This window comes from Anser brachyrhynchus (assembly GCF_964034855.1).
Source record: "Anser brachyrhynchus genome assembly, chromosome: 7".
In the NCBI taxonomy this organism is placed as follows: domain Eukaryota; kingdom Metazoa; phylum Chordata; class Aves; order Anseriformes; family Anatidae; genus Anser; species Anser brachyrhynchus.
In genome coordinates this window covers 25226509-25254431 of record NC_137701.1, presented here as the reverse complement: position 1 = coordinate 25254431, position 27923 = coordinate 25226509, and the positions used below count along the sequence as shown (strand labels likewise).

At 42.1% G+C, this 27923-nt stretch overlaps 1 protein-coding gene across 2 annotated transcripts; it reads right to left on the bottom strand.

The window, feature by feature from the left end:
- Positions 1–18: 18 nt before the first annotated feature.
- On the bottom strand, positions 19–24394 carry LOC308198343 (protein mono-ADP-ribosyltransferase PARP14-like). Of its 2 annotated transcripts, XM_080600588.1 has the most exons (17): positions 23690–24394; positions 21267–21406; positions 21142–21175; positions 17224–17481; positions 16446–16682; positions 13101–15394; positions 11832–12068; positions 11341–11562; positions 10797–10860; positions 9711–9860; positions 8951–9013; positions 7587–7754; positions 6046–6252; positions 5352–5957; positions 4670–4815; positions 2904–3078; positions 19–1255 (listed from the first exon to the last, which is right to left on the bottom strand). In XM_080600588.1, the coding sequence occupies exons 1-17, from the start codon at positions 24048–24050 to the stop codon at positions 966–968; spliced, it is 5652 nt and encodes a 1883-aa protein (XP_080456714.1). In that variant the 5' UTR covers positions 24051–24394; the 3' UTR covers positions 19–965. The 2 variants fall into 2 exon arrangements, with proteins under 2 accessions (XP_080456714.1, XP_080456715.1); XM_080600589.1 differs by lacking the exons at positions 21142–21175; positions 21267–21406; positions 23690–24394 and adding an exon at positions 19193–19625.
- Between the last annotated feature and the right edge of the window lie 3529 nt (positions 24395–27923).

The following is a 27923-nucleotide window of genomic DNA, read 5'->3' as shown; positions in this document are numbered from 1 at the left end:
CAGCAACGCAACATCAGCTATTTGTATCTACCTTTATTAAAACCAGGTATACAAGGGGGTTGGTTGGCAGTTGCAAGATCATCACTGGAAAAGTGCAGTTAGCGAAGAGTTCGGATGTGCAAATATCTCTACTTACTTGCTTTACAGAGCTTAAAAAATTTTCCTACAGTTTGAGCATGGTAACTAAGTACATCCCTATAGGTGAAAGTGCAGAGCGGTTCTTCTACAGGGGGGTTAATGTTGCAATACCGTCCCAAAGAAATTAGAGTCCCTCTTTACTATCTTGAAAATTCCAGGAGCAATGACTTTGTACGTGGTTGTACGTAATGCAGAGAACACATAATGTCCATAATGCCCCTAAGAAACAGGTATGAATTTAGGAAATTAGGGAATCACAAAGTATGCCATAACAAGATAAGGCAGCGGTGAAACGATGAGTGCAAATTCAAAGTTCCATCTCGGATTTTTGTTTTCATGACTCTTAGCACCCAAGGTCTGTGGATCCCCAAGAATGACTGAACACTCTGCTGGAAGACAAGGTTATTCCCACTGACACCAAGCGTTTTCAATAAATCTTCACAGGCAGCCACTCGGTGCTTTCTGGTGAACACTAGAAGTAAGGGTGTGCTTAGATGCATCCCCTACTTCAGGCCACAGGGAATTCAGAGCAGCTGCCCTTCCCACCAGTTCTCATCTGCCTCGCCTAGGAAGAAGTCTGGGCTGGTGTCACAGCTCTTGCATACATCTCTGCAAAACTGAATTTGAAATGTGAGTACTGAAATAGTACATTCTAAAATATTTGCTTGCCCTGGCCTCATTGCACTGATAATTTGAAGACTTACTTAAACACATGGATAGATAAACAAACATTTCAAAAAAAACTAAATGTAAAGAACAATCAAGAATGGCCCTGTTACTTTCTATACATAAAAGGCACCACAATATTCCAGACTATTAAGAATATTTTATCTCCTGAAAGTAATAAGGTATTCTGGATATGCCTGAATGTCATTAAATATGACAAACATCTTTGGTGAATTGATGTTATCAACCACGCTGTCATAGAGGTTGGTAGGATCTGCTGAACTTTTTGGTGGTGGAATGATTAGTCCTCCGCTCCCAACACAATATTCTCCAGTGAGGACCCGAGCCTGGTACATGTATTTTCTGCCATTCGTATCTGGTCTTGAATAAGTATCCTGAGCAGAGTAACTTGCATCAACAGCAAAGTAGGTTCCATTCCCAATGCTTGCAGCTGTTTGAAAAGACATTTTCAAATATAATTAGTATTCTTATTCCTATAAGAATTTCTAAAGCTCCCTTTTTTTTTTTTTAATTCTGTAGAAGTTATACATTGGCTACAGTTTACCAACACAGGTCTAGTAATAATCCCTTCTACCAGAATCAAACGTGAATCCCCTTAGATATCAGGTAAATATCAGCAGAGCTATCAATAACCAGGTTTTCACTGCCCTTTCCTAAGGGTAAAAGAGTTCCTCTGTCTGTTTAGCCTAGTGCAACCTACCAAATTACAATTCTTCAGAGTCTTTTCAACTTAAAGTGACTACATAATTGTAATTACAGTTTTCTAGTTACACTTCACAGCAGGAAGTTAGAGGAATCATGTTCCTTTGTCTGATCTGGATTTCGTTTTTTCTGACACTGATAGAAAACTGTTCAAGCCAAATAGGTCCGTCCTATCTCGGTGCTCTAATCTTTGGTAATTTTAGATGGCTACCCAGTCTGACAGAAGAAGGAAAGCGTGCCTTTCCTATTGCAGATCATGGCTGAGATGGAGAGGTAGATGTCAATACTTGCAGGCTGAGGGAGGACATGAATCTAGGTCTCACATCCTGAGTTAATCTAAGTTCCCGGCATCAAAAAGCAGGAAAGCAAAACTATGTTTCCTCTGGTTACGTTTTGAAAACAAATGGTGGCAGCTATTTCTGTCTGTACACAGCCTCACTCAGTGTGCATATCAGGCTTCGTTTTCTCAATAAAATTTCAGCCTAGAGGATCCAGACAGAGAAATATCTACTTTTTAACACTTCAGCCTGGTCTGAGTTCATCAGATCTGAGTTAAGCTGTCCAGGTCTCTCAAGATCAAGTCAGCCGTAGGTATCTCCTAGGCTAAAAGTCTAGTCTTAAGGCTTTCTAACTTGCCTAGTTTCTCCCTAAGTCTTAAGGCAGAAAGCATTACAAACAAAAAGTAAGGACTTTGGAAGTAAGGTTGCAGAACCTTTAAGAGCAACTGGCACCTTGCAGGCCAAGTCCCACTTCCTTGGGTCCTGTCCTTCTTCTCTGAATGCCACCAGAATAGAAACATTACATGACTGTACTAGAGGAACTGGACAAGACAATCTTTAAACTGATGCAGACAGTCTTTCAGCTAAATGTTTAATAGTTGCCCCCAGCAACTATTAAAGGGGAATAATTAATTCATTAATTTCAATTGATTTAATTTGCATAGAAAAGGTAGGGGAATGGGATCTTCTGACTGCTTGTGCTGTCATCTTTGGAAGCAACAGAAGCATCTGCACCTCTACTTCGCTAGCTGGATTTGCCTACGATGAAAGGAGATACCAGCAGCTAGTTGGTATCTTATCCAGGGATGCTAAACAACAGTCCCCATTCCTCTCTGCAGGTAGATAATACAAAAGATTTCTCAAAAGCTGCCTAGGTTTGATTTCAGCATGGGAAAGCCTTCTTTGATACCCTGGAAACAGGGAAATTCACAAACAAGGGGTTAATCAGACAGGTTATTTCCTCTGTCCATGCAGACTGTTCTCTGGTGTTGTTTATTTTGTTCTCCAACTTCACTTGATTTTCATGTCATGCTGACAGTACTATAACTAGCACTGCATAGAAATTTAGGAAATTAACTGCTTTGGATAATGACTCACCATTCAATCCAGCAAAACCACGATTAAATCCATTGTAGTTGATTGTGCTCAATGAGGATGCAGCTGTCCCATGAAACAGCAACTTCTCATTATCTTCATTTTTGTTCTTCGAACACAGAGATTTTTTTTTGATTTGGTAGGTCTGCCAGAGGAAGGGATTTTGTATTCTTTCAATCTGCAAAGTTACAAAAAAAAGAGCTATATTTATGCTAGTAGGGATCAATATTTATCATGACAGCAAAACAGTAAAAGCAAACCAAACTGAAAGAACGACAGTAATTTTCACTATGCCCTGTTAGTGTCGTTTGGGTTAGGGGACTGAATGTATGAGCCTCCTGGAACGCAGAAAGGGAAGTAGCTTACAAAAGGGTTTTGAGCTTGGTAATTTTTGGCACACATCTGTCTTGCCTACTCTGTCAGTTACACAGGCAGCTATGGTAGCAGCGCACAGGTACTTTTAGAATAGGATGCTTTACCACCATGAGAGGAAACAGGGCTTTGATGCGAGATGCTTCCTATACATCCTAGTCATCCTTACTGATGACTTTCCCTCTTAAAGGGCAGGCTGTAACAATAGCATTGTATCAAACTTTAGTTTCTTTTCTAGACCTCAGTATGGAAACCATAATTACTTCCTTTAGTTTGTAGCTTTGCAACCCATGAGAAAATCCTATATAAAAATTAATCAGTGGTAGTATCGAAGTTGCTGGTTCCCTATGCCAACAACGTGAATATAGCTTAGGAGGAAACTGTCTGCATCCAAGTATAATCATAGAGGTATTGCTGCAAGAGCTTTCAATTTTAAATGGAAAAAGACTTCATGTCATTACCTGATTTCTGTCTGTTGTACACTAATATATTGCTCTATTCCCATTTTAGTGACCATACTCATTAGATAAAATTTTTCAAACAGATGCTCTCACTCTTAATTTCATCATATTTTCTCCTACTTATAGCCCCTCTTGATTCTAAAGAATTCCATCTTCTCCCTGGCAATTAAATCGCTGTACACTGTTTTACAGGCATTTCAATAAAAAGGATCAAATTATGGCACTTCAGTTCAAACCAGCACCCTAGCTTGAAAGGCTCTGCCTGGGACTGACAGGGCAGAAGTCCATTCCTCCAGCAGTAAAATAGTGAAAAACTTTATGAGCAGCCTGCAAGGACAGGGCTGCAGAGAGCTAACTGGGCAGCAGGCTCTCCCATTAGGAAAAAGACCTGAAGAATGACCTCTCTGCAGCCCCAAATGTTTCCCAAATCTCCCACAGGACAGATTCCTACCCTACAGATTGACAGGCATATGTTCTGCATTTGGTGGTTAAATCTTGTCAACTTCTGGCAATGAAATGAACTGCAGAAGAGGAGGCAAAGTTTAATCCAATGCATAGCTGAAAGACAAAACCCTTTTTCTCTCTTAAATTGTATTTCTAATATATAATAGAACTTTCAGAATTAAAAGGACAAAATATTTGTTCGTGCTTCCATTTGGATGTACATAATCGGATGTACCACATTAACTAGCAAATACCACGTTAGTTTGAGAGTCAGCTTGAAGACTGAGGGTCACTCATTTTGCATTACTAGGAAGGCAGAAATGGCCCTGCAACTCGTAGGAAATTTCATTTGATTTATACCCACGCTGTACAGTGTTGAGGAGACTGACATGGAAGGTGTTTTAGGTTGCAGACACTTTACAAACAGACATTTAGAAAGCATATTGATGTTTTTAGCCCCAAAGTTCACTTTTTTCCCCCATAGGATTTCACCTTCTCTATGACAAGGTTGTGACAGGTATTCTGAAACCTGTTCTGAACTTCCACATATTCCTGACACGATGGCTTGAGGGTAATGAGTTTGACTCGTTCATCTTGCATGTCTTCCCACTTTGCGGGGAGCTCTATTGACTGCATATCTGAAAAACAGGACTTGAATTATTATCAGAGATACCTAGCTTGGTTTAGTAGGTGTCTTACAAACTCGACTGCTTGCAAGGAGCTGAGAGGGCAGTACATTATGCAATACTTTATTCCAAAAATGTTCTCTCTCTTCAGTGTATCACTGGTACCGTTAAGACTAAATTATTTCTAGTTTAATTATCCCCATACCAATACCTAACCAAAACAAGTTTGAGAACCACAGAAGAATTATACTCATTCTTCATGCACTACCTCCTTTGTCAGACTTAAGCATGAAAACTATGCTCACCAGTCGCATACGTATGGATAATTTTTGTATTTAAAATAAAAGTTCTGATTTGGATCATACGTACCACTATGAATTACGGAAGTAGAACTGCTGGCTATGGCATGCCCAGCTAAATAAATAAATAACTGAATAAATAAATAGGGAGTAGCCTACTTCTTTGGAATACCTATGTTTGTAATTATCAGAATTATCATTCAATAATCTCTATTAAAGGTTTTTCTGATCAACAAAGCTGTAAGTTACCTTCATTCTTTGGCACTCGTTGAATGTTTATAGTACTTCCTTGGTCATCACTAGCCTGTAGAGTATTCAGATCCACCACATAGTTCTTCTTGATAATTCTGACAGTAAAATGTGGTTTTTTAGCTATTTTGGCATCCTCCAGCTGCATATTTGTCAGTTTATCAAAAGCAACAAATTTATCGTTTCTTTGATACCTCCATTCTACTAGGTTATAAACAAGTTCTGACTTGGACTGTTCTTCTTGAGTATCCTTTATTTTTTTGATCATTTTCTGAATTTCCACAGAAACCTCAAAGACATCCCTGCTAAGACCAGAAATTTTAATGCAAGGGGGAGAACAGTTCTTCTCAAGCTGAATGGTAACATGTTTTCTTCTCTGGAGATCTGTCAAAGCCTCAACTTGTTTCTCATTAAAACTTTCGATTAGCTCATCTGAAATACAGTTTTCAAACTGCTCCTTTAAAATTAATTTTATTATCCAAGACTCAGTTGCATTCACATCTTCTTGGCTTTCTCCACAAATTTGAAATGTAACGATATCAACTTTCTTCTCCAAAACCAAGGGCTTTTTCTTCTCAGCGGATGTTTTTCTGCCCCAGAAAAATGCTGTAAAGAAATATACGTTAATTATTAGTTTCATTTAAAAGATCTTTAGTTTTGCGAGCCCAGGCACATGGAAAACCCACCTACTTACATTTTAACAAAGAGATCAATGATTCTGGTGTGGATGAATTTGAATCTTCTCTTTTCTTCATGCTTTCATAAAAGTCCTTGAGCATATTTGTCTGGAAGATGACTATTTTAACTTCTTTCAAATGCTGTACCGTTCTTTTGCTTGCAAATTCCACTATAGCATCCAACATCTCATCAGCTACCTTGGCTGGACTCTGTCCTGCCTGACCTAAACAAAAATAAAAGACACATATCAGACGGTGAGCAATATTTAAATGAAGGCAGCATCCGGAAAGCAGATCACATCCCCAGCTCACACAGATCGGTGTCAATGCTCTCCCACTACGCTTTCTGACTAAAGCCCACTGCCTGACCTGAGCATTACGTCTAAGTTTGGGAGTTCCAAGAGCTGACACCCAACGCACACTTGGGAAGACATTCTGGGGCTCTCCCTCAGTTTACTCTGAAGCTTCAATGAGCACTTCAGCCCTAGCATCCCCTAGATTTCTAAACCCCACCTTCATCTCCTTCATTTTGGGTTGACCTGTGTGGTGCCAGGAGTTGGACTCGATGATCCATGTGGGTCCCTTCCAACTCAGGATATTCTATGATTCTATGATCACTATCTCTGTCTGCGTCTTTAAACTGGGTACCAAAGCCAAGCCATATTAAATTCAGTGCGGGATTTTGGCACAATCCTTCAGCCTATTTCAACATAGAAATGGGAACTTAAAGCTTGAAACATTCCCTCTCACTCCCATACACCAAACCTGAAATGCAACCTAAAGCTTGTCCTGAAACATTGCTGGGACCCTTGCAAATTTCAGCCACAACATTCCTTGGAGAGCCGCTGCGGCACCAGCACACAAATGACATTGGGAGGCCAGGGGACCTGCCGTAACCGTTACTGTGGAATCCAAACACTGACCCACAGACCAAGCTCCTACCCTAATCTAGAACACTGAGCAAGGAACAAGTCAAATTTTCTTTTTTCCAGTCAAGAGGAACTTTGGACTGAGAAAGACACCCTACTTTCTTCAAGGCCTGCTTCCTAAACTAACCACAAGCGTAAGCCCAATAAACTAGCCTGCCTTTAGCCCCCTGGTGGAGTAGGTAGGCTGAAACAGAACCTGCAGGTATTCTGTACCCAACCCACTGTTTCTGTAGTCAGACAGGAAGGGTTTTGGTCTCAGAACTCCATCTCTCTTCATATACAACCCCCAACCCCAGACCTTCTGTGGGACTGAAATCCCAAAGCAAACTCTATGGGAAGTTTGAGGAAAGGTGCGGGGTGGCCAGCTGAGGCACACGGTCTCTTTGGGGGGCAGAATGTCTTTTCTGAAGCAGTATCTTTTCTTTACCTGTTCCTGTTTTTAAAAAAGCAGCATTTTTCAAATGTGCTGATGAAGTTTGAAATGACCACAACGAACTTTCACAAAATAACAGTTTACACAGTTTCTTGTAAAAGTCTACATAACACCTCTATCAGAGGTGTTAATTTCGTCCCAGTTTCTGAAATACCCCCCAACACAGCCCTGATCAGTTTCTCAAGAAAATACAAACCTGTTCCAATTGCTGGGAAGGCAACAGATGTGTACATCCTTAGCTCACACTCATTAAGCACTTTGGAGACCTGATTCTTCACATTGATATTGTGAATCAAGTGGATGATTTTACTGCACGACAGTTTGCCAGAATTTGTAGTAATAAAACCATTTTGAACCTGCCCAGCTGGAAGAGAGAAGATAAAAAAGGAGACACAACATTTTCAAAGAGGTTATTTTCTGATAAGACAACTGTTTATACTGATGCAAGTGTACAGTGGAGTAATAAATACTAGGAGTGGAAAAAGTAGAAAGAAATCCACTGTGTGCTTTATTATCCTGCTTTTAGTTGATTCGAGTTTTCTCTGTAAATATTCTGTTTTCAGATTTTCTTGAGACAGTAATTCAAGTGATTGTGTGTTTTCTGTTTGACTGCAATATCCTGGGTTCTTTCCTACAAAGTAGTTTCCTATTAAGTAAGACTTAACAATTCACGTTCAATTTAAATACAGCTCACTTTTATTTAAAAGCATACCACTGGAAAGGTGCACAGTTCATTTATAGGTGGAAGTCTTTTTTTTTGTGTCACTTATTCCTTGAAAGCTCAAACTGTTTTTCTGCAGAAGAGCTGAATGTTTAAAATATTGTCATTATTTTAGTGACCAACTGATTTAAGAATCATGGTATGGAATCTTTAAAAGACTTTTGTGTTTTTGAGAGCAATAAATTTGGTTATGAACACCTACAAATGGCATCATATTATGAGGATGAATGGTCCCATGAACACAGAGTTACATACCACTTCACTAGTCACAAAGGTAATGACTGATTGTAAGATGCTCTGCTTGTACTGAGATCAGACTGATAAACAGGGAGAGTTTGCAGAGTCAAAAGTGGGGAAAAATATCCAAGAAACTCCATCCTGAAAGTTATCTTCTGGACTCACAACAGGAACGTTTTGTTTTTGCAAGCAGAACACAGTTTTGCAATCATTATTTCAATTAAAAGTAACTGTGTATTTGTGATTATAAAACCAGATTTGCTATTAGCTCTTAAAGAGCAAGTCCTGCACCTGCTTGTCAAGGGGACTGTTTCTGTTCTTAAGTCAGGAACATGCCTGAGTAATTTCAGAGGACAAAAACTTATATTATTTTCCAAGCATTTATTAGCATCAGAAAACTGTATTGAACTTCTGTCTGGTTGTGAGAACAGAAATTCTCAAAGTGTGTGTCAGGGCAATGGGACTTTTCAAAATTCCTAGAAGTGTGAACTTATTTTTTTAAGATAAAATAATTATGTTATCAGTATAGAGAGTTATAACAACAACATTAAGTCTTTGGAGAGAAGAAACAAAAATCTAATTAGAAAATGCATTTAACATACCATACTGAGCACATTCTTCTTTCACCTGGGAACCAGCAGCATCCATAATTGCTTTGAAAACCCCTTAAATTACACCAGAAAAAAGCATACACATTCATTAACTGAGCTATTTCTACTCAAAGCTCTAGCCAAATTCTGTACCCTGTGAACCCCCCTAAATTCTCATGGTTCAAGATCTACCAAAGTGTAAAAGCTTGCCAGTTCCTTTGAATTCCCTCTATGACACACTGTACTGAATGCAAAGAGAACACTGCCTCCATTATTAATAAGAAATCATTAAAAATGACTTGTTTCATTGTTCTACCAGACAACAGTATGCCCTTCACCAAACCCTCCAATTGCTTTGAATTATATCATTTGGTGTCCTTCATTCTTACAATTCACAATGTCACCAAAGAATCTTCTGCTTTTTACAAGTGGGTTTACTAAAGCAGAGCTTTGGCTTATATTGAAATATATTAGAACAAGAGCATTTTTACAGAATTATATCTGATCTCAAGAATCCCTTTTTTTAAAAGCATTTTTAGTTTTAAACTAGAGAAATCTCTACAGACCTCTTCTGAGTAGTTTGGAACCTACATGGAATATTCAGAATATGCTAAAACATTTTACTATCTATTTCCTGACAAATCACCACTTTCTATTTCACATCTGGAGAATACTTCATAAATGTTTCACATATGAACAATTCTTTCGCTTTCCCCCTCCTAAAAGCTAGCACAAATTTAACCACTAAATAAATATTTATTCAGTGCAATACCTGATGTGGCATCAAATGTTGGATTTGATATATTTACAATAACCTCTGTAGCCTCCTTCGTAATATCTCCACTATTTACTTGGAGCATAATGGGACCAATCTGCATTTCATAAACTCCCAATACTTCAGTTGAAACAGAACTAATGAAATCTGCAAGGAAAAGAAGAGCATCTTAAAACATTTCAATTCTAGTTTGGGGTATTATTCTCATTCGTTGATGGAAACTTTAACTTCTCCTTTTGAGGAGTTTACTGCCTACTTCTCTTTATTCAATTTCTGAAAGCAGGAAGGTGCAGTATTCTTCTCATTTAAATAATGTGAAAGCGAAACCAGTTTGATTCCTGTAAGTTCATGCAATATCAATTCAGAAAGGACCGTTGGGGTTATCTGATCAGACCAGCTCTGGAAGAGACTTTCCTGCATGAACTCTTAAATGACATGGAGCATCCAACTTAAGCATTACCAGTGATGGAGATCCTACTACACCACTTTTCTACATTATTTCATCTTTACCCTTACAGAAAGGATACCATTCCTTATTTCTAGTCTGAATGTATCCAATTCATATTTTATCTGCACACTCTTAACATTATCTCACTGATACTCCCAGTAAGTGAGAAAAAAAGAGCTATATATTCTTAAGAATAAGTGTCTGGTGTTGATGCAGTTCACTCCTATGATTTTGCTACTGTGTCATGCTACTGTCAATGCGTGGAAAGGAAATTATCCATTCTGTATTACCCCTATACGGGAGAGAAAAAGTACAGAAATACATGTTAGTTATGGCTTACTTGGCAATGTGATGCCAAGTTCTTGTACCCTTTGAGTTGGAGTATTATTGGTACTCCTACCAGGATATCCTCTTCCATGTAATAAGACTGGTCTCACTAAGGGATGAGCATGCCCTCAACAAAAGAAATTCCTCTTCAGTATTTTAACAAACAGAATTTAAGAATGATGGTCCATTAGGAGGAAAAAAATGCTCTACTTCTGATGACATTTCATCTGTTTCCTAGTAAGAATAAAAACACTTTGCAGTATTTACATCCCCCCCCGTGTCCCACCTCCTGTCCCTACAAAACTTACTTGGCTGTGGTGCTGCATTACTGCAATTCTCAGTTACCCTATGTTCTAGTTCTCTGGTAAAAGCCTAGGAAGAGAAAAAAGGTACTAAAGATAGTATTTCAGGGTTTATATACCAAATATTTCTAAAATTAAAATTAGCAGTCACGTAGCTCTTGTTGCATTTTACAGTAGTAAACGCTACTCTTATTATTAATCGTTAGGTATCATTAGCAATAGTGGAAGCCTCAGTGTGGACAGCGTGATAACAGATACGGTCTTTGCATTGCCAGAACTGGCAATTGCCCTGTGAAGAGATTAATGAGCATCTTCAGGTGTTTACAGCGCCAACAGTGAGGCAAATTTTACCTGCAGCTTGTGCTTGCTGACAGTTTACAGTTCAGAGATGTTGAATGAGATACCAGAGTGCCATCCCCTTTTCATTGGCCCAGAGTAGTAAGAAAGTGCTACGTTATTACCTTAAGAAAGCAATATGTAGCTAAAATACATTATTAAGGCTGGACTAGAACATTGTGTAACACGGATGGCTTTCCCTGAGAAGACCTACCTGAATGTTATCCGTATCATTTGGGTGCAAGACAAAATGAACTTCCTGCAGAGTCTTCAGAGTGTGACTGCTACTGAACTTGAATACCTCATTAAACATTATCTTAGAAACAACAGTTTTAGGAAATCCAAATCCTCCAGTTCCAATAGCTGGGAAAGCAATTGAATTCAGTCCAAGTTCTTCAGTTTTCCTCAAGCAGTAATTGACTACGTCTTCTAGGATCTGTAAAACACAGCAAAGATCATTTTTTTTATTTTTTATTTTTTTAGAAAAAAAAAACCACACTTGTTTCATGTGTTATTAGATCTTTAGAGACTATGCTGGTATAAAAAAATGGTTTTAGTCCATTAGGGCATCTTTAGGTTTACTGAAACAGAAGTAAATGGAGTCAGTTTGCCTAAAACAACTATTTTAAATGCTGAAACTTCAGGATGGGGTCCAAAGTGAATCTGTTTTCAAAACCAAATATTGTAAAAATAATTAAAATGTACCTTCAGGGACTGTCCTTTTCCTCTGTCCCACCCAGGAAGTACAGCATGAAGCACGAACTTGCAAGCCAGAGCACATCCACCGGTACAGAGCACATTCACTTGCCCATATATATGTCCTTGTTTTTTCTTGTCAAACTCTGCATGGAGTTCTGGTCCAGCCTTTTCCAGCAAGGCTTTGCAAAGAGGCCCTACACCAAACTGCAGATCTGTGCCAACGCTGTTGACAACAACATCCGTCTGCAACAAAATCACAACAGAAATATCTATAACCAGGAGAGACCAGGTCATCCATTGCCAGTAAACGCTGAGCCGCCAAACGCTGAGCAGAGGTTAGGCTGTGACTCACCTCATCTTGAGCAGACGCCTGTGTCTGGGCAGGTGAAACAAACCCAGCCCCTGCACCCTGCCTTATCCCCTCTCCCCAGACCCAAGCCTTTCCGACATTTCCTTGTTGATGAACTGCGGCTGCACTGCTCCTTCTCCAGCATCATCACAAGATACAAGATGTACGTGTTGTATAAAGCACATGTGATGTATAAACTTTAATGTATCTTTCCTCCCTTTCACTGAAGTGGGATTGTATACTCCTGGTCAGAAAAGCAGCATCTCACACACCAAAAAAAGGTGAAAGAAGGTTGCTGTGCCTTCATGTAGTAAAACAGGCAGATCTCCAAAGGCTGTTGTTTGCTTTGCAGTTCCACTGGAGGTGTTTTATTTACAAGTTATTTAAAATTTGTGTCACACTGAGATTTTTTTTTTACATCTAGTATTGCTCTTCTGTTGGAACAGGCTTTTACAGACACCAAAATGACAGGGGAAGCAACCAATATTGGAAAGAAAACAAAAAGTCTATACTTTGGCAAACAGGCTAATCTATGGGACTGCTTTTCTGATTTCCCTTAATATCTAGCCTAGCTAGCTACAGATCACATAAATACTCCTAGAAAGTATTATAGTATTTCCCTTTTAGGAAAAAATCTATCTGTTTTACATGTTGATCTTACATCTGGAGAACAAATAAAACCTAGCTAGGAACTTAACATTCTGAAATTCATGGCTGCCCTCTAGAAATGGCTTCAGAATGACAGATCCCAGTCTGATATCTGTCAATTCTGCCATCTCGATTCCTCGTTTGGCAGGCACGTGGTCTCTGTTTCCCTACATAGCAATTATCTTGTAAAACAATATAACCTAATGTACTTCCTCTTCTACTAACATTTCAATAAAATCTTCACATGAAGTTAGAGGAGTGGAAAATTAAAGACCTACCGTGGCATCCTTAATGTTCTTCTTCTCCACTCTGATGAGCAGTCCTTCATTTGTTGTAACCACCTGCTCATCATCTCTAGCCTCCTGAAGAGCCTCTTTTCTCTTCTTCTGGCCTTCCTGCAGTCTAGGACTTGTAGACGGTGTTGGCAGCAGGAACAGGGAGAATGACTTAGGTGTAAATATGTTTTTTACAATCTCACTCAGAACCCGTACCTTATCCTCTGTGATATCCACAAGATGAATCTCCTTCAAGCTGCTTTTCCCCCTGGATTCTTCCAAGGTTTCCTTGATGGATGACACAATTGAATTTGCAGATATCTGCAGTGGGAAGCCAAAGATCCCTCCACTTACAGAAGGGAAAGCTATAGAACGATGATTATGTGTTTCAGCTAGTTCTAGGCTCTTTTTAACTGCTTCTTTCAACAAATGCATGCACTTTTCTGCTTCATCCTTCCTCCACCTGCACACAACAGCATGAATGATGTTTTTGCAGGGGAGTTTCCCAGCACTTGTGATAACTGCACGCCCAGGCTGCAATCCCTCATTCATCCTCACCAGCTCATCATACTCCATTTGCAGCTCTGGACCTGCCGCTTGTAGCAGCGCCTCAGCAAGGCCACCGATGTGTTTCAAGTCTTCGTTTGATGCGCTCACCACAACATCAGCTGGGTAATTGCACAAGTTACCTTTATACACTGCTATTTCAACTCCATCTGGCAGGGTTTGCTTGTAGTGGAGCTTTCTCTCCTCTTTATCATCAACTTTCTCACTCTGTTGCTGATGTTCTTTTTCTTTCAGACTAATCAAACAGTTAAATTTCTGCTTTGCCTCTAAAACAAATGAATCTTTCCTCTCAGTGAAGAACTCTTTGGCTCCTGGTTTATCAATCGGCACATCTTTCCAGTAAAGGGATGAGAGAATTTTTTCAAGTAGGGTGACTGCTTTCAGCACTTCTCCTTTTGGTCCACTCAGGGAAATACACAGTGTCTCGGTGTGAAAGTGCACTGTCACACCTTTTTTTCCCAGTTCTTGATAAACACCAGATTTTTCCTTCTCTACAAACTGCAGTACTGCCACTGACTTAGCTGGGATTACTTTTTCCACGTGTGTGTTTCTATCTATAAAATCATAAAGATTCTGATAGACTTTTTCTACAGTCTTAGAAAAGCCAGTAATAACCACTCTACTTTCTTTTCCAACATGTTCATCAATGACTACAGTTTCCTGGGAAGAATTGTACTTCTTATGCAAGAAGGCAAGCTGTCGACTCCACTCCTTCTTTTTAATGACTGCAGAGTCTTCCACGTCAATGCTTTTATATGCTAAGCCTGTCTTTATTTGCTTTTCTGCTTCTAAAAGATCTTTAGGAGAATCTCCATATAGCACCACAGTATCATCCTCAAGCTCATAAAAGGCATTAATATTTTTCACAGTAAATAATGTGTCTGACATTGTTTTATTATTTTCACGCTGTAGGTATAGGAAGACATAGTGGTCAATGTTAATTGATGTGCGTGGCATATTCAGCACCCTTTCCAGTAAGTCAGCTTTGATTTTATATACTTCTGCAGGTAATCCACACAACTGAACTGTTTTTATTGTGTCATCATAGAAGATCTTTAAGTGCGGATATTCTTTGTGAATATTCTCTTCTAGCCCAGCATTGCGCAAAAGCGCGTATTTCCCTGGGATCACCGACACAGAAATTTCTATACTTTGTTTTTTCCTTTCACTTTCCTTCATGGCTTTTTCCATGCATTTTCTCACTTCTTTCTCTGCACTGTCCACTGCTGCTCTGGTGCCTGCTATCACCACCGTCTCCTCAGAAATATCAGTTGTGATCAAAGCACTGCCTTCCACCAGTCTGTTTTTCACATCTTTCCAGTCCGCTGAATTTACTTTACACTTTATAGCTGTGTAATGTGACATGATACGTGAGAACTCAGTGGAAGCATCTTGCTTCCATGTCTTAACCAACTTAACCATTAGCTTCTTCTGCTCAGACATAGATGATGATGGACACAACGTAATTTCCGGGTTCACGCAATCTGTCTGTGGCCATTTTATACAACAATGGCAAATTGCCATTTCCTGGTTTATGTCTTGTATCAGTCTGTCTTGCCTTTGTAAAAATTGCCAGACATAGGGATCTAGTGGTACCACAACAGGGTCTGGCATCTTGATAACTGGTCTTTCTTCTCCATATAGAGCTGTTCCCAGGGAGTGGTAATATGGATGCACAGAAATTGGAGTCTGTTCAAGTAAATGCTGCTTTTCCAAAACAGTCTTTAGATCTAAAAGTTAAATAAAATAACTTGTGGGTTTTTTGCATTAGAAGGAGCTGTTTTTATGTCTTTCTAATTTCCCAAACCACTCTGTAGGTGTGGCTCCAAGTAGTTTAGTAAATATGCTTATGCCTTTATTTTCCTGTGCCTGGCTTTCGTTTTCTAAGGGAATCCCAGAACAGAGCAGGGCCAAATCAAGTTATTACTGTGAAACGTACCTTACCTTCAGCCTAAAATAAAACTCATTGTCCCAGTATTTTTTTTCCAAGTTGGAACAGACAAAGAAAAGGAATTATAAAGTTGACAGGGACTTAAAACCACATTACCACAAGCCAAATTACATATTAACTTAATGTACAAAATATTCATAAGCAAATACAGAATGTCAGAAGAAAAGCAATCACCTGGCATTTAACTAATGCTAAAGGAATTTACTAAATCAGGAGTCTCCTTACATAGAGGTATTTACCAGAGCTTAGGCTAACAGCAAAATTGGGCAGTGATTCCACCCAAGGAGTAGTAACAAGACCGTTATTTAGCTTTATACTTCACAGATAATGAAGAAATTTGACCTTAATTAGTTTCTGAAAGGTAACTGTGAAAGTCCAAGTCATTAACAGCTCCTGCTTCCTCTACCACCAAGAACAATTAATGTTGTATCAGAGACAAAAACTTCTGTAAAAGGGAAAAAAACACCCATGGGAACAACCCATGCACAAAGCAGGCCTTAAAGTGAACTCCAGGTAACTTAAAAAAACAGAGAGATTCTGAAACCCTGCACGTGCAGCAGTATTTCTAAACCCTGAGATCTGACCCAGAATTTACTTAATGCTCGGTCACAACACCTGATAAGACAGGATCAGAAAGATGCTCAAACTACTGGCCAGGGTTTGAGCAGGAGCTGCAAATCACTTCTCAAAAAGGCACAGGACGGCATACGCTGGTTTTAGCAACAGGAAGCCAGGCTTCTCCTAAAGCCCAAATTTTGGTAATTTTCTTTCAGGTCCTCTGCCTGGAAGCACCTTTCTCAGCTTAGGTAAGGGACAGAGACAGCCATTACCTTTGTGATCACAGAAAGTAATGATAGCTGAGCTCTCCTCAGGGAGGAGCTGGATGTCTGACACGGGCCCACCTCCGTTTCGTGCACTCTCGAAATAAACTGTGATATAGTCTGTGGAAATGTTATCTGGTATGTTTTCAGCCTTGATGCTGCAGGTCACTTCAAGAAGCCTGGCAGTCATGTTGAATTTTTTGAATCTTTTGTTCTGTTCACATTTGTTGACAAATTCTTGAGTATCTGTAAACAGAAAAAGCAGTATTAACTGAACATGTTTTCCTGAACCCATATCAGTCCCAGCTATCACTTCTGGCATAGGAATGAGCTGAATCTACTTCTCCTGGTATGTGAAACAGAGCTGCCTTTGGTGCCGAATAACTCTGTGTTGCAATAAAAAAGGGGAAATGGACACAGTCATGTTACTTTCTGCTATCAATTACTGCTATGTTTCTGGTCCACTCTTATTCATCTCTTGCGTATACTAAGCACTTCTCACTGTTTCATTGTCCTCTGGAACTGAGACAAAGACTGAAAAGACAAAAACAGGGAAACATTCTCTTCCAGTTTCAGTTTATGAAGTTGTCATAGTCTTTTCTTTGTAACATTTGGAGCACAGACATTGTCATGGAGCTGTATATAAAGTTTTCATCTTCCTTGAGAGACTACAGCCCAGATATGTTTTTGAAACTGTTTGAATCTCTAACAGGAGAGGAATTAGGCTCTGAAAGCCACTATCCGTACATATACATGGAAATAATTGACAGAATTCACAGTGACTTACCAATACTTTTTAGAAAAGTAGCTACAGCAACATTTAATTCAGGTATCATTTCCACAATGAACTCATCATCTACACCTAAGCCGCTGATGTTCTCCAACAGCATACTTATGTATTTTGCATTGCATCCTTGTACATTTTCAAGCACCACTGAAGGCGACATCTCTGCAGACTTTTCTGCAATGCTCTCCACAGAGTGAGATCTCTCCTGAAGGTCACTGTCTGGAGGAGAACTCTCCGTCTTCTGCAAGGCTTCTGCATCTTTTTTAACAGAAAGAGAAATAAGCCATATTACATATCAGTACACGCTTCCTGGAATAAATGTATGTTACTTTCTCTCCTTCCTATGAAGAGATATTGTCTAACCAAACATATACTGCAGGGCACCCTGGGACATTTTGGGATCTAAAACAGCCTAGAGGTGATGTTCTCTCTAGCCCCAGTCATAACTGGAGGTCAAGGTTGCTGCTGAAAGGGATCTGAGTGAACAGATTTTAACAGGGATACATGAACAACAGAGTGGATCTGGAGAATACACAGAAGCTGTAAATGAAACGTAGCCAGACTAACCCAGGCCACGATTTTATATGGGTCAGGTAATGGCAGTTCAGCTTAGAAGGTTGCATCAAATGAACACATACACCAGACAAGCAAACAGAGTCCTCAGCATCTGCTGACATCTAGCTGTGGAGTGCTTGCAAGCAGCCTTTGCTTTTTCCATCTGCTCCCAAAAAAAAAAAAAGTATATGCTGCAGCTGCTCACAGGAAAACCCTGGAGAGTCACCGCAGTGGGTGGGTGACCACAGAGAAGAAAACCACACTACACATAAAAAAAAGGGTCCACTGTGGGGAAGAGGGGACACTGCTGGTACAGGCAAATTCCACCAACCGTAGCAGGGGGACCCAGTCATCCTGGTGGTAACCGATGTACCAGCGGAGACACTGCACCATCTGAGGGGCTGCAGGCAGTCTCCTTAGTGGAGCAAAAATATCCATGAGTAAATGAGTCCACTGACACAAGCACTGCTGTGCGCCTCCAGGATGGGGGCAAGTCCGTGATAAAATCCAGTGAAATAATTTGCCACGGCCCCTCGAGCATTGGTGAGGGCTGTAAGAGACCCTGCAGGTTCTGCGTCGCTCTCTTGGCCCAGGCGCAGACGCAACAAGCCCCAGCACAGCTCAGTACGTCCGCATGCACTACAGGCAGCTCTGTGTGACTGGACACAAAGCCTTCTGGCGAGCACCATGCCCCGCTGCCAGCAGAGCACAACAGCACTGAAGGACCTGCGGGCACAGCATTTGGCAGGGACGTACAGCTGCTCACCACAGCACACCCAAACATCCTTTTCCTGCAGGTCCTCAGAAGCATCCCCTGCCCCAGCCTGCACGGCCCAAGGATCACCAGCCATCACCCGACACACAGAAATTAAAAAAGGCATCAGCTGGTGCAGCCACAACAAAGTTTTGCAGAGGAGAAATGACGGGGGGCAGATTCACCTCAGCAGCTCTCTCTGGGGCTGCCTGATGTTACGGGGCACGCACCCCACCGTTCTGCTTGCCGGGACTATCAGCGGCAGCAAACAGGAACTGAGGGAGAACAGTTGCCCCACGAGCCAACAGGGGGCAGAGGGGCTTTTCAGGTTCCTGACACACTCCAGATTTCAGCGGGCTGTAAGAACCGAAGAGGGCTCAGCAGGACCCACCAGAAGATGCTTCCACCCAGCACCACCTCTGGGGCCACCACCCATGCAAACAGAGGCAGCTTTCCTCTCACTGTCCCGACAGACAAGCGTTGCTTTGCTTATGCTCAAAAGTATCCAGCAATCCCTAAACCCTGGGACAGCGCCTGACAGACAGCTCTGGGGGCTGACCAGGGTCTCCCAACGCCACCAGAGCCCTGCATTTCCACTGCCGCAGGCCCCCAGCACCCCCATCCCTCAGAGCCACCCCTACAGCTTCTCCTTTGCCTCACCCAGCACCAGTCCCGGCCCCGCAGCGTCTTCTGCCCCTGCACCCGCTGTGGGGGCAGACATCTTCGCCCCGCGGTCCCCTCGGGGGTCTCTGCTGGCAGTGGGAGCAGGCCCCAGGCAAGAGGGAGAAATCCAGAGTGATGGGGCTGGAGCTGGCAGACACGCCAAGAGGCCGCGCTCTGCTGGCTGGGCGGTTTTATTAGTGACCCTGACGTACAGCAACAACTGATACCACAGCCACAACATTTACAGAAGACAGGCTCCTTCAAAGGCTTACCAGCATAACCCTGACAAGAGAAAAACAAAAGGCACAGCTGCAGAAGCCACAGCTCTATGCACGCTACTGCGATTTTACTCCTCTCCAGATCGCTGGAATCAACCATGCCACCAGGCCCAGCGAAGAAAGGGTGAAAAAGTCCAAAATGAAAGCTAGGCTGATGAAACCAAAGAATTAAATGCAGCATCTGGAGTGTTTGGAGTGTTTTGTAACACTCATACTGACTTTAAAGATCCTTTATGGTATAACTAAAAAAAAAAAAAAGCACATGTCAACTTTGACATCGAAAAGAGGAGAAACATACAAAGTAGCTTTGAACAGGAAGCAAAATGTACGAGCATAAGCACTGACAAACTTTCTGATGAACTAGTCTTTCTTGGTGGCTAAGTGTTTACTTTTCACTGATGCAGGTGTATTTTGATGTGCAGTACTGTGTTCTAGAAACATGACTGCTTCTTGAGTCATAAAACTTGCTAGAATATTGCTGAAAGAGGATCTAGGCAAGCTCACTGAGATACTGGGGAGATGCGCCATTTTACAAAGCCTCCTAACTGCAAGGAGTACAAAAACACCAGGTCTGGGATTAAGACCTTCCATATAGGCGCTTATATGTTCCTGTCTCCTTTTAGAGCAGTTATGCAGGATATGAGAACTAAATCCCTCTCTAAAGATGCTCCTCCGGTGAAAATGGCTAAGCCTGGCAAGGTGAACTCCATCCTTGGTGAACATACCTGGCTAGTTACGCTTCCTTGTATCACATGAGCCAGGTTGCCAAACTCAGAAATAAATTTTCAGCACAATTCCTGTCCCAGTTTTGGCTGCGATAGAGTTAATTTTCTTCCCAGTAGCTGGCATGGTGCTGTGTTTTGGATTTAGGATGAGAATAATACTGATAACACATCGATGTTTAGTTACTGCACAGTGCTTACACTGAGTCAAGGACTTTTCTGCTTCTCAGCGAGGAGACTAGGGGTGCACAAGAAGCTGGGGGGAAGACAGGCAGGAGAGCTAACCAAAATACTCCGAAGGGATATTCCATACTATAAGATGTCGTACTCAGCAATAAAACTAAGGGAGTTGGGCAGGAGGACCGGCATTGCTCAGGGACTGGCTGGGCATTGGTCAGCTGGTGGAGAACAATAATGTTGTTTAACACTTGCTTTTTTTTTTTTTTTCTCTTTTCTTTTTTCCCTTTCTTATTAAACTGTATCTCAACCCACAAGTCCTCTCACTTTTACATTTCTGATTCTCTTCCCCATGCCACCAGGGGGGAGTGACTTGAGTGCTGTGTGGTGCTCAGCTGCCTGCCAGGTTAAACCACAACACACTGGGCCTGGGATTAAGACCATCCATACAGGTGCTTATATGTATAGATTATTTTAGAGCAGTTATGCAAGATATGAGAACTAAGCACCTCTCTGGAAATGCTCCTCTGAAGAAAATGGCTATTTCAGAAGCTAAAACCAGACACATGATCTAAGTCTGGGAAGGTGAACTCCATCCTTGGTGAACATGCCTGGCTGTTTATGTTTCCCTGTACCACCTGAGCCAAGTTGCCAAACTCAGAGAGAACATTTCAGCACAATTCCCCACAGAACAGGAGATCTGTGTGAAGAAAAGCACTGGTTTTGTTCTACAAAGAATCATCGCACAGAGAGATGGATAACATTTTACCTTTTCTTTGAAGGTTGCTCATGGCATCCGGAGCCTAAAATAAAATTAAAGCAAATTATGAATGACTGCTTCGGCACTCTCATCATTGTTTCAAAACTCTAGTTAGGATAACAATTTTTATTCACCTCTGTGTGAACTAATTTTTCTTCAAATGCTTCCTCTTTGGTAGCTACTGCTGTTTCAAGCTCCGTGACGATCAACTTCAATTTTCCTTGTATTCCCAAATCCAGCTCATGAGTCTGTCTCTCAAGAACACGTTGCTTCACTAAGGAAAATCAAAGAAAACAGTGACAATGTGAATAGAAATACAACTTTATAACTTAAATCATGTGGCACACCCTACTGCAGCACCGGAGTCCCAGGACTGTCCCCATGCCTCTCACACCCTCTTCCAGCCAGCGCCAAAACAACAGCATGGGGACGTGTTCCCTCACCTTACCAGCTGGGGAGAGTCAGCAGCTGGGAAGCATGACAAGACAGAAAAAAAAAATATATAAATGTATGCACATATATGTATGTATATTTAACATAACTACAACTAAATGCTTTCTACACTGCTGCATGTTTGTTTTATATTTCATATTTCTAATATATATCTGTAATCGTATGTTAACTTCAATTAATAGATATTTTTATTCCAACTACAATTTAGAGAATATTACTGTGCATCAAATTTAATAAACGTGTATATATTGATCTATATAGAAGACTCATACAACCACAGAATCATTTCAGTTGGAAAAGACCCTCATGATCATCAAGTCCAACCATCACCTAGTGCTACCAAGTCTATCACTAAACCATGGTCCAAAGCACCATGTCCATCACTAAACCATGGTCCAAAGTCTCTTAAATACCTCCAGGGATGGCGATTCTACCACTTCCCTGAGCAGCTTGTGCCAATGCCTAACCACTCTGTGAAGAAATTCTTCCTGACATCCAACCTAAACTTCCCCTGAGGCAACTTGAGGGCATTTCCCTGCATCCTGTCGCTTGTCACCTGAGAAGAGTCTGAAACCCACTTCGCTACAACCTCCTTTCCAGTAGTTATAGAGAGCGATGAGGTCTCCCCTCAGCCTCCTTTTCTCCGGAAACAACAACCCCCCAGCCGCTCCTCATACATCATTTCCCAGTCCCTTCACCAGCTTCCTTGCTCTTCTCTGAACGCATTTCAGCAACTCCGTATCTTTCCCGTAGTGAGGGGCCCAAAACTAACACAGTACTCGAGGTGCAGCCTCACCAGGACCGAGTACAGAGGGACAATCCCTTCCCTGGTCCTGCTGGCCATGCCGTTTCTGATGCAGGCCCGCACGGCATCGGCCTTGTAGGCCACCTGGCACACGGCTGGCCCACGTTCAGCCAGCGGCCGACCAGCTCCCCCAGGTCCTTTTCTGCTGGGCAGCTTCCCAGCCGCTCTTCCCCGAGCCTGTGTCGCTGCGTGGGGTGGTGTGCCCCAAGAGCAGCACCCGGCCCCCAGCCTTGTTGAAGGCCGTGCAGCTGGACGTGGCCCATCAGTCCAGCCTACGCAGGTGCCTCTGCAGAGCCTCCCTCCCCTCCAGCAGGTCAACACTCCTGCCCAGCTTGGTGTCATCTGCAGCCTTACTGAGGGTGCACTCGATCCCCTCATACAGATTATCGATAAAAACGTTACACAAAACCAGCCCCAACAGCTAGCTCTACGGAACACCACCAACGGATTTAACTCCATCCACAACAACTCTTTGGGCCTGGCCATCCAGCCACTTTTTTACCCAGCAAACAGTACATCCATCCAAGCCACGAGTGGCCGGTTTCTCCAGGAGAAGGCTGTCAGAAACAAGTACCAAACGCTTTGCTAAGTCCAAGACCACGACACCCGCAGCCTTTCTGTCAACCACTAAGCGGGTCATCTTATCATAGAGGGAGACCAGGTTGGTTAGGCAGGACCTGCCTTTCGTAAAGCTGTGCTGACTGGGTCTGATTGCCTGGTTGTCCTGTATGTGCCATGTGATGGCACTCAAGGTGATCTGATCCATGGCCTTCCCTGGCACTGAGGTCTGACTGACAGGTCTGTAATTCCTTGGATTTATTAATTTGTAGCCTACTAAGCCTTAATCAAGAAGCCACCTAGAGGATAGTACTAAGCACAGAATTTAGACGTATGAATTTACGTAAATCCATATATTGTATATTCTATATTACATGTTATAGGGTCCATATTATGCATTATACAGTATATATATCTGCGTAGTACGTATGAGATGGTGAATCACGGAGAGGTTCGGGTTGGCAGGGACCTTAAAGCCCTCCAAGCCCCCCACCAGCCCGGGCTGCCCAAACCCCATCCCGCCTGGCCTCGGGCACCCCCAGGGACGGGACATCCGCAGCCTCTCTGGGCAGTACCCCACAACTTACAGTACAAACAACAGCACAACTCAGAGCGTGCATACACACAGAAATCCTGCACGAAGTCACCGCTCCTGAGTTACACCTCACCTCACCGAGGCCTCATCCCAGCACCTCCCCGTCCCCTCGCTCGCCCCCGGGACCCCTCAGAGCAAACCCTCACCGTCGGGGCGGGCGAAGCAGACGAGGAGGTGGCCGGGCCCATCCCGCAGCTCGCACTCGCCGCCGCCCGAGCGCTTGTGGCTCTGGAAGTAGAGGAGCAGCTTCTTGCGCAGGGCGGCCGGCGGCTCGCCCGCGCCCCAGTCGCCGCGCACCAGCAGCGGGAAGGCGGCCGCCCGCGGCCCCGACATGGCCGCCCCGCGGCCCCGTCCCGTCCCGTCCCTCGGCCCCGCCGACCCCTCCGCCTTTCGCTTTCGTTTCCCCTCGGGGCGGGTCCCGAACATTTCCCGGCACGCAGCGGAGCCGCCGCCGTCGCCCATCGGGGCGAGGCCTGAGGTGGGCACCGGCCGGGCGGGGGCCGCCATCGAGCTCAGCCGCTCAGCGGCCGCGCGCCTTCGGCCACAGCGCGCCTCAGGCGTTGTCACGGTCACAACGCTTGTGTTTCCCCACCAAAAACGAGTTTCTCCAGGGCTGTTAACCCCAGCACCTGTCACGCTGCTGAGACAGCGACCGCCTGCGTTTCTAACAGAGATCTTTCTTTAAGTCTCTTGGCTTCAAAAGGAAAACTTCAAGCATTTGGGCCCCTGGCACTTTGCCGTTGGTGACTGTTCACGGGGAGCTCCTGAGCCTGCACCTGTACAAACCCCCACGGCCTTTCCCTGAGAAAGTGGCATGCTGCTCCTCGCTGCTGTGCTTGCAAGGCTTTTCCTTTAACCATACTTGTTTTTCTTCACAAATGCAGTAACCTCCCACACATCGCTACAGCTGGAGTTATCTTCTTCAAGGTCCCGCACTTGGGCCGTGAAAAAGGAGTGTTTTCCAATTAAGAGCCACTGAGTCACTGCACATCCAGTAATGATCAAAGTTCTTCCAGTCTTCTGAAGTTCAGCAAGTGTCCCCACCTCTGTGAGTATAAAAAGTGAAAGTTTGAAAGACTAAAGAGAAATTGGAATGTGAAAAGAGTTTATATCATGGCCAAGACAGGCTATGAGTGCTTGGTGCTGTAAACTGCACTCACTTGAGGGCTTTTTGAGCACTGTTTAGTTAACTGCGTTACCCTCTTTAACCCGAGATAAATACATATCCTTTCAATCTGCAAAACAGTATTAATTCTTAATAAAATCTTAATAAACCCTTAATAACACTGGAGAAAAGCTAGTTGCTTTTAGAACCCCACGTGAAGTTTCATTTTTGAATGGCTGCAGGGGACATGTGAAAACTATATTAGCAAAAACTTTCAACTAGTAGCAACCTAAATATTAAAAAGAAGTAATTGATAATTGTCTCCTAATCATCCAACCAAATAAAAAGACAAACCTGATAAATTCAGCAGAGCCAAGAACTGCTAAAAAGTTGGAGGTGCTGCAGCATTCTGCTTTCTCAGTAGACCTCATGACACCTGATGCTGTTAAAAGTATTTTTTTTATTGTCAGTAGGCTATAGAGATTATATTGCTCTGATTCTCCCCCCACCCCCAATGAAACTCTGAACATTGGCTTGGTTAATGATTAGGTCTTTGAAATAAACTATTTCCTCAAGCCTTGTCAAAAAGGCCTTAACCCAACGAAACAAACACACAAACAAACCTCCCCTCCCCTATTCCAACACACGCACCCCTTGCCTTTCTTTGCCCTGTTCTTTTCTCCTTAACATCACAGGAAGGGCACTACAGGTAGTGTACAAGAGCAGGAACACCTTCCTTATGCTTATTTTCTTGGCTCTCTTAGGCTATACCTAATTAATTTGGGTATTAACTAATTGCAGAAGGTTGGGTGAGGTTTACAAATCCTCTTACTGACATGCCCGGGAGGGCTATCGTATTAAAATCAAGCAACACCATATTAGAGAATTCAATCCCCAAGTAGTTGCCTGTAAGTGAACTTTTGAAAACCAATGCTAAATATCTCGAGAGATTGTTTTAGACAAACACAAGCCGTTAACTACAATTATTTCATTTATTGAAATCCACAGTAAATGACAGTCAGCATTATAATTTATGATAGCTTCTCATACTCTATCAGAAATGCAACGCCATGCAGTCAGTGGTTGAGAGAATGTCTCTTTCAATCCCCCAACAGCACTACCCACTCTTTATTGCAACTAGGATGGCCAGAATGCTGCATGGAATGGCCAAGATAGTATAAAGGGGGTGGACAGGTGCAGGATTTCTACTGAAAACTACTGTTAGGTTACATGTCAAATTGAACTCCTGTTAGATACGTTCAACTGCTCCAGGTGGAAAAAAGTAGTCTATGGCAGTGCTATCAAAAATTGCTAAAGGTTGCTTAAATATAAACAAGCTTTAAGAAATTAATTTGATAAAACTATTTGTTTTCACTAATATATATATATACACATATTAATGTGCAGGACAGATTTATAAAATGAAGAGACATGCAAACTTGGCTGCAATCAAAATGCTCATGTAGTGAAAGTGATAAGGTATTCTGGGTAAGCTTGAATGTCATTAAATATGATAAACATGGATGGATTGTTTCCATTATCAGTTGAACTCTCAAACAGATCCATGGAGTTGCTAGCACTTTTTGCTGCTGGAGTAATTGATCCTCTTGTCCCTTGAGAACATTCTCCAACAAGTACTCGAGCCACGTACATGTACTTCTTTCCATCCACATCTGGTTTAGAATAGGCGTCTTGGGGCAGAATAGCTGGCATTAACAGCAAAGTTCATTCCATTTCCAAAGTTTGCAGCTATAGTCAGAAAAAAAAAAGTGTATTTCATTAATAACAATCACTTATCTGCCAAGAGATTCACAGGCTCTAATGACGGCAATAGGGAGATTTAACAAAACAGAACATTTTGCATACAAGGCAAGACTACACAGAGGACATGAGTTATTCCTAGCCCTATTCAGGGAAATGAGCAGTTTTGAAATTCACATTACTGTGCATTCCAGCATAGCTCCAATTAAATCCAGAGTTGTTAATTAAGGTTAAGGACTCCTTACCTGTCCCATGAAACAAAAGCTTCTCGTCATCTCCACTGACATTTTTCTCAGCCATTTGATGCTTTTTTATCTGGTAGATCTTCCGCAAAAATGGGTTCTGTACCCTTTCAATCTGCAAAGTTTGAAATTAAGACTTTTTCTTTTTTTTTTAGCTTGTCATGAAAAGCATCAGTGTAGCAACAATTCAGTGTTCCAAGATTCTACTCCTAGCTACAACACATGTAGGCTACATTATAAAATAAGTTAGGCACATCACTCCAGACTTCAGCACAACAGATAGCAGAACCCAACCCAAAATGCAACAGGGAAATAATATGGGATAGTTTTGTGTATGACCCAGAAACTTGCAAAACACCCACCTGCCAAGCACATATGGGTTAAGGCAGATGCTCTGCTCTACTATAGCAAAAGTGATTTAATGAAACTTTAGAAGCAATTGCTTAAGACTTGCTCCAAATACCTTAACTTGATGCAACGTCAAATTGATGCTGATTAAAATTGGTAAAACAGATGGCATTACTGCCACTGATCTCTTATTCTTTGGGGAAACGTCCCTAATAACCTCTCATGTAACTTGACTGCTGAGTAGTTGATGCCTATGCAAAAGGGACACTTACATGCAGAGGTGTGCAGCCTTGTCACTTCAGGAGTAGCTAATGCTTGAAGCTAATAGCTTGACTGCAAAAAATTTACTGGATACCAACGTAATGTCAAAACTGGCTTCACATAATCAAGCCAGCTCAAATCAGGGTTACCCTCTGGAGGATTAACACACTGGCAAGCAGTCTGGCACATGCTTCTATGCTACCAGAAGTGAACAGTCAGTAGTGCTCAAACAGGAAGTTTTTCAGGAAGAGTATTTGTGTAGACCTAAGCAATAACAGCCTTCATTAGCAAATTGCTTTTCCCTTGTTTCTGGACAGGGAATCCCCTCTGCTTGCTGAGTTTTGACACTTGAATAAGCAGAAGAGAAAAATGCATAGTAGCTACCTGAACAGAGACCATACACACAGGCACTTCCATTAAAATCACCTGACTTGGCATGTTTTCAGCATCGTAAGTCTTGGTGTCAGAAGCAGCTTCTTCTTGAGAGTGGAGATATTCTGCAACAGGTTTGAAGGTCATAAACATCACATTAAATACCTGTGCAGGTATTGAAAGCTTTGTGCATCCTCTTCAGACAATTAATTATAAACATAAGTCAATCAGGAAAGCAGATAAAACTGTGTCTGCTTCTTTTCCCATAGAGTCTTGTCCCATAAGTCCTAA

Bases quoted from the DNA above. Each gene is read 5' to 3' on its own strand.
- LOC308198343 (XM_080600588.1), bottom strand. From the start codon at position 24,050: ATGGCGGCCCCCGCCCGGCCGGTGCCCACCTCAGGCCTCGCCCCGATG. The intron at 11,563-11,831 runs GTACATTTTAAT...TGTGTTTTACAG, and splicing joins GAAAAGGACAGTCCCTGAAG to ATCCTAGAAGACGTAGTCAA. The intron at 3,079-4,669 runs GTGAAATCCTAT...GTAACTTTGCAG, and splicing joins ACAACCTTGTCATAGAGAAG to ATTGAAAGAATACAAAATCC.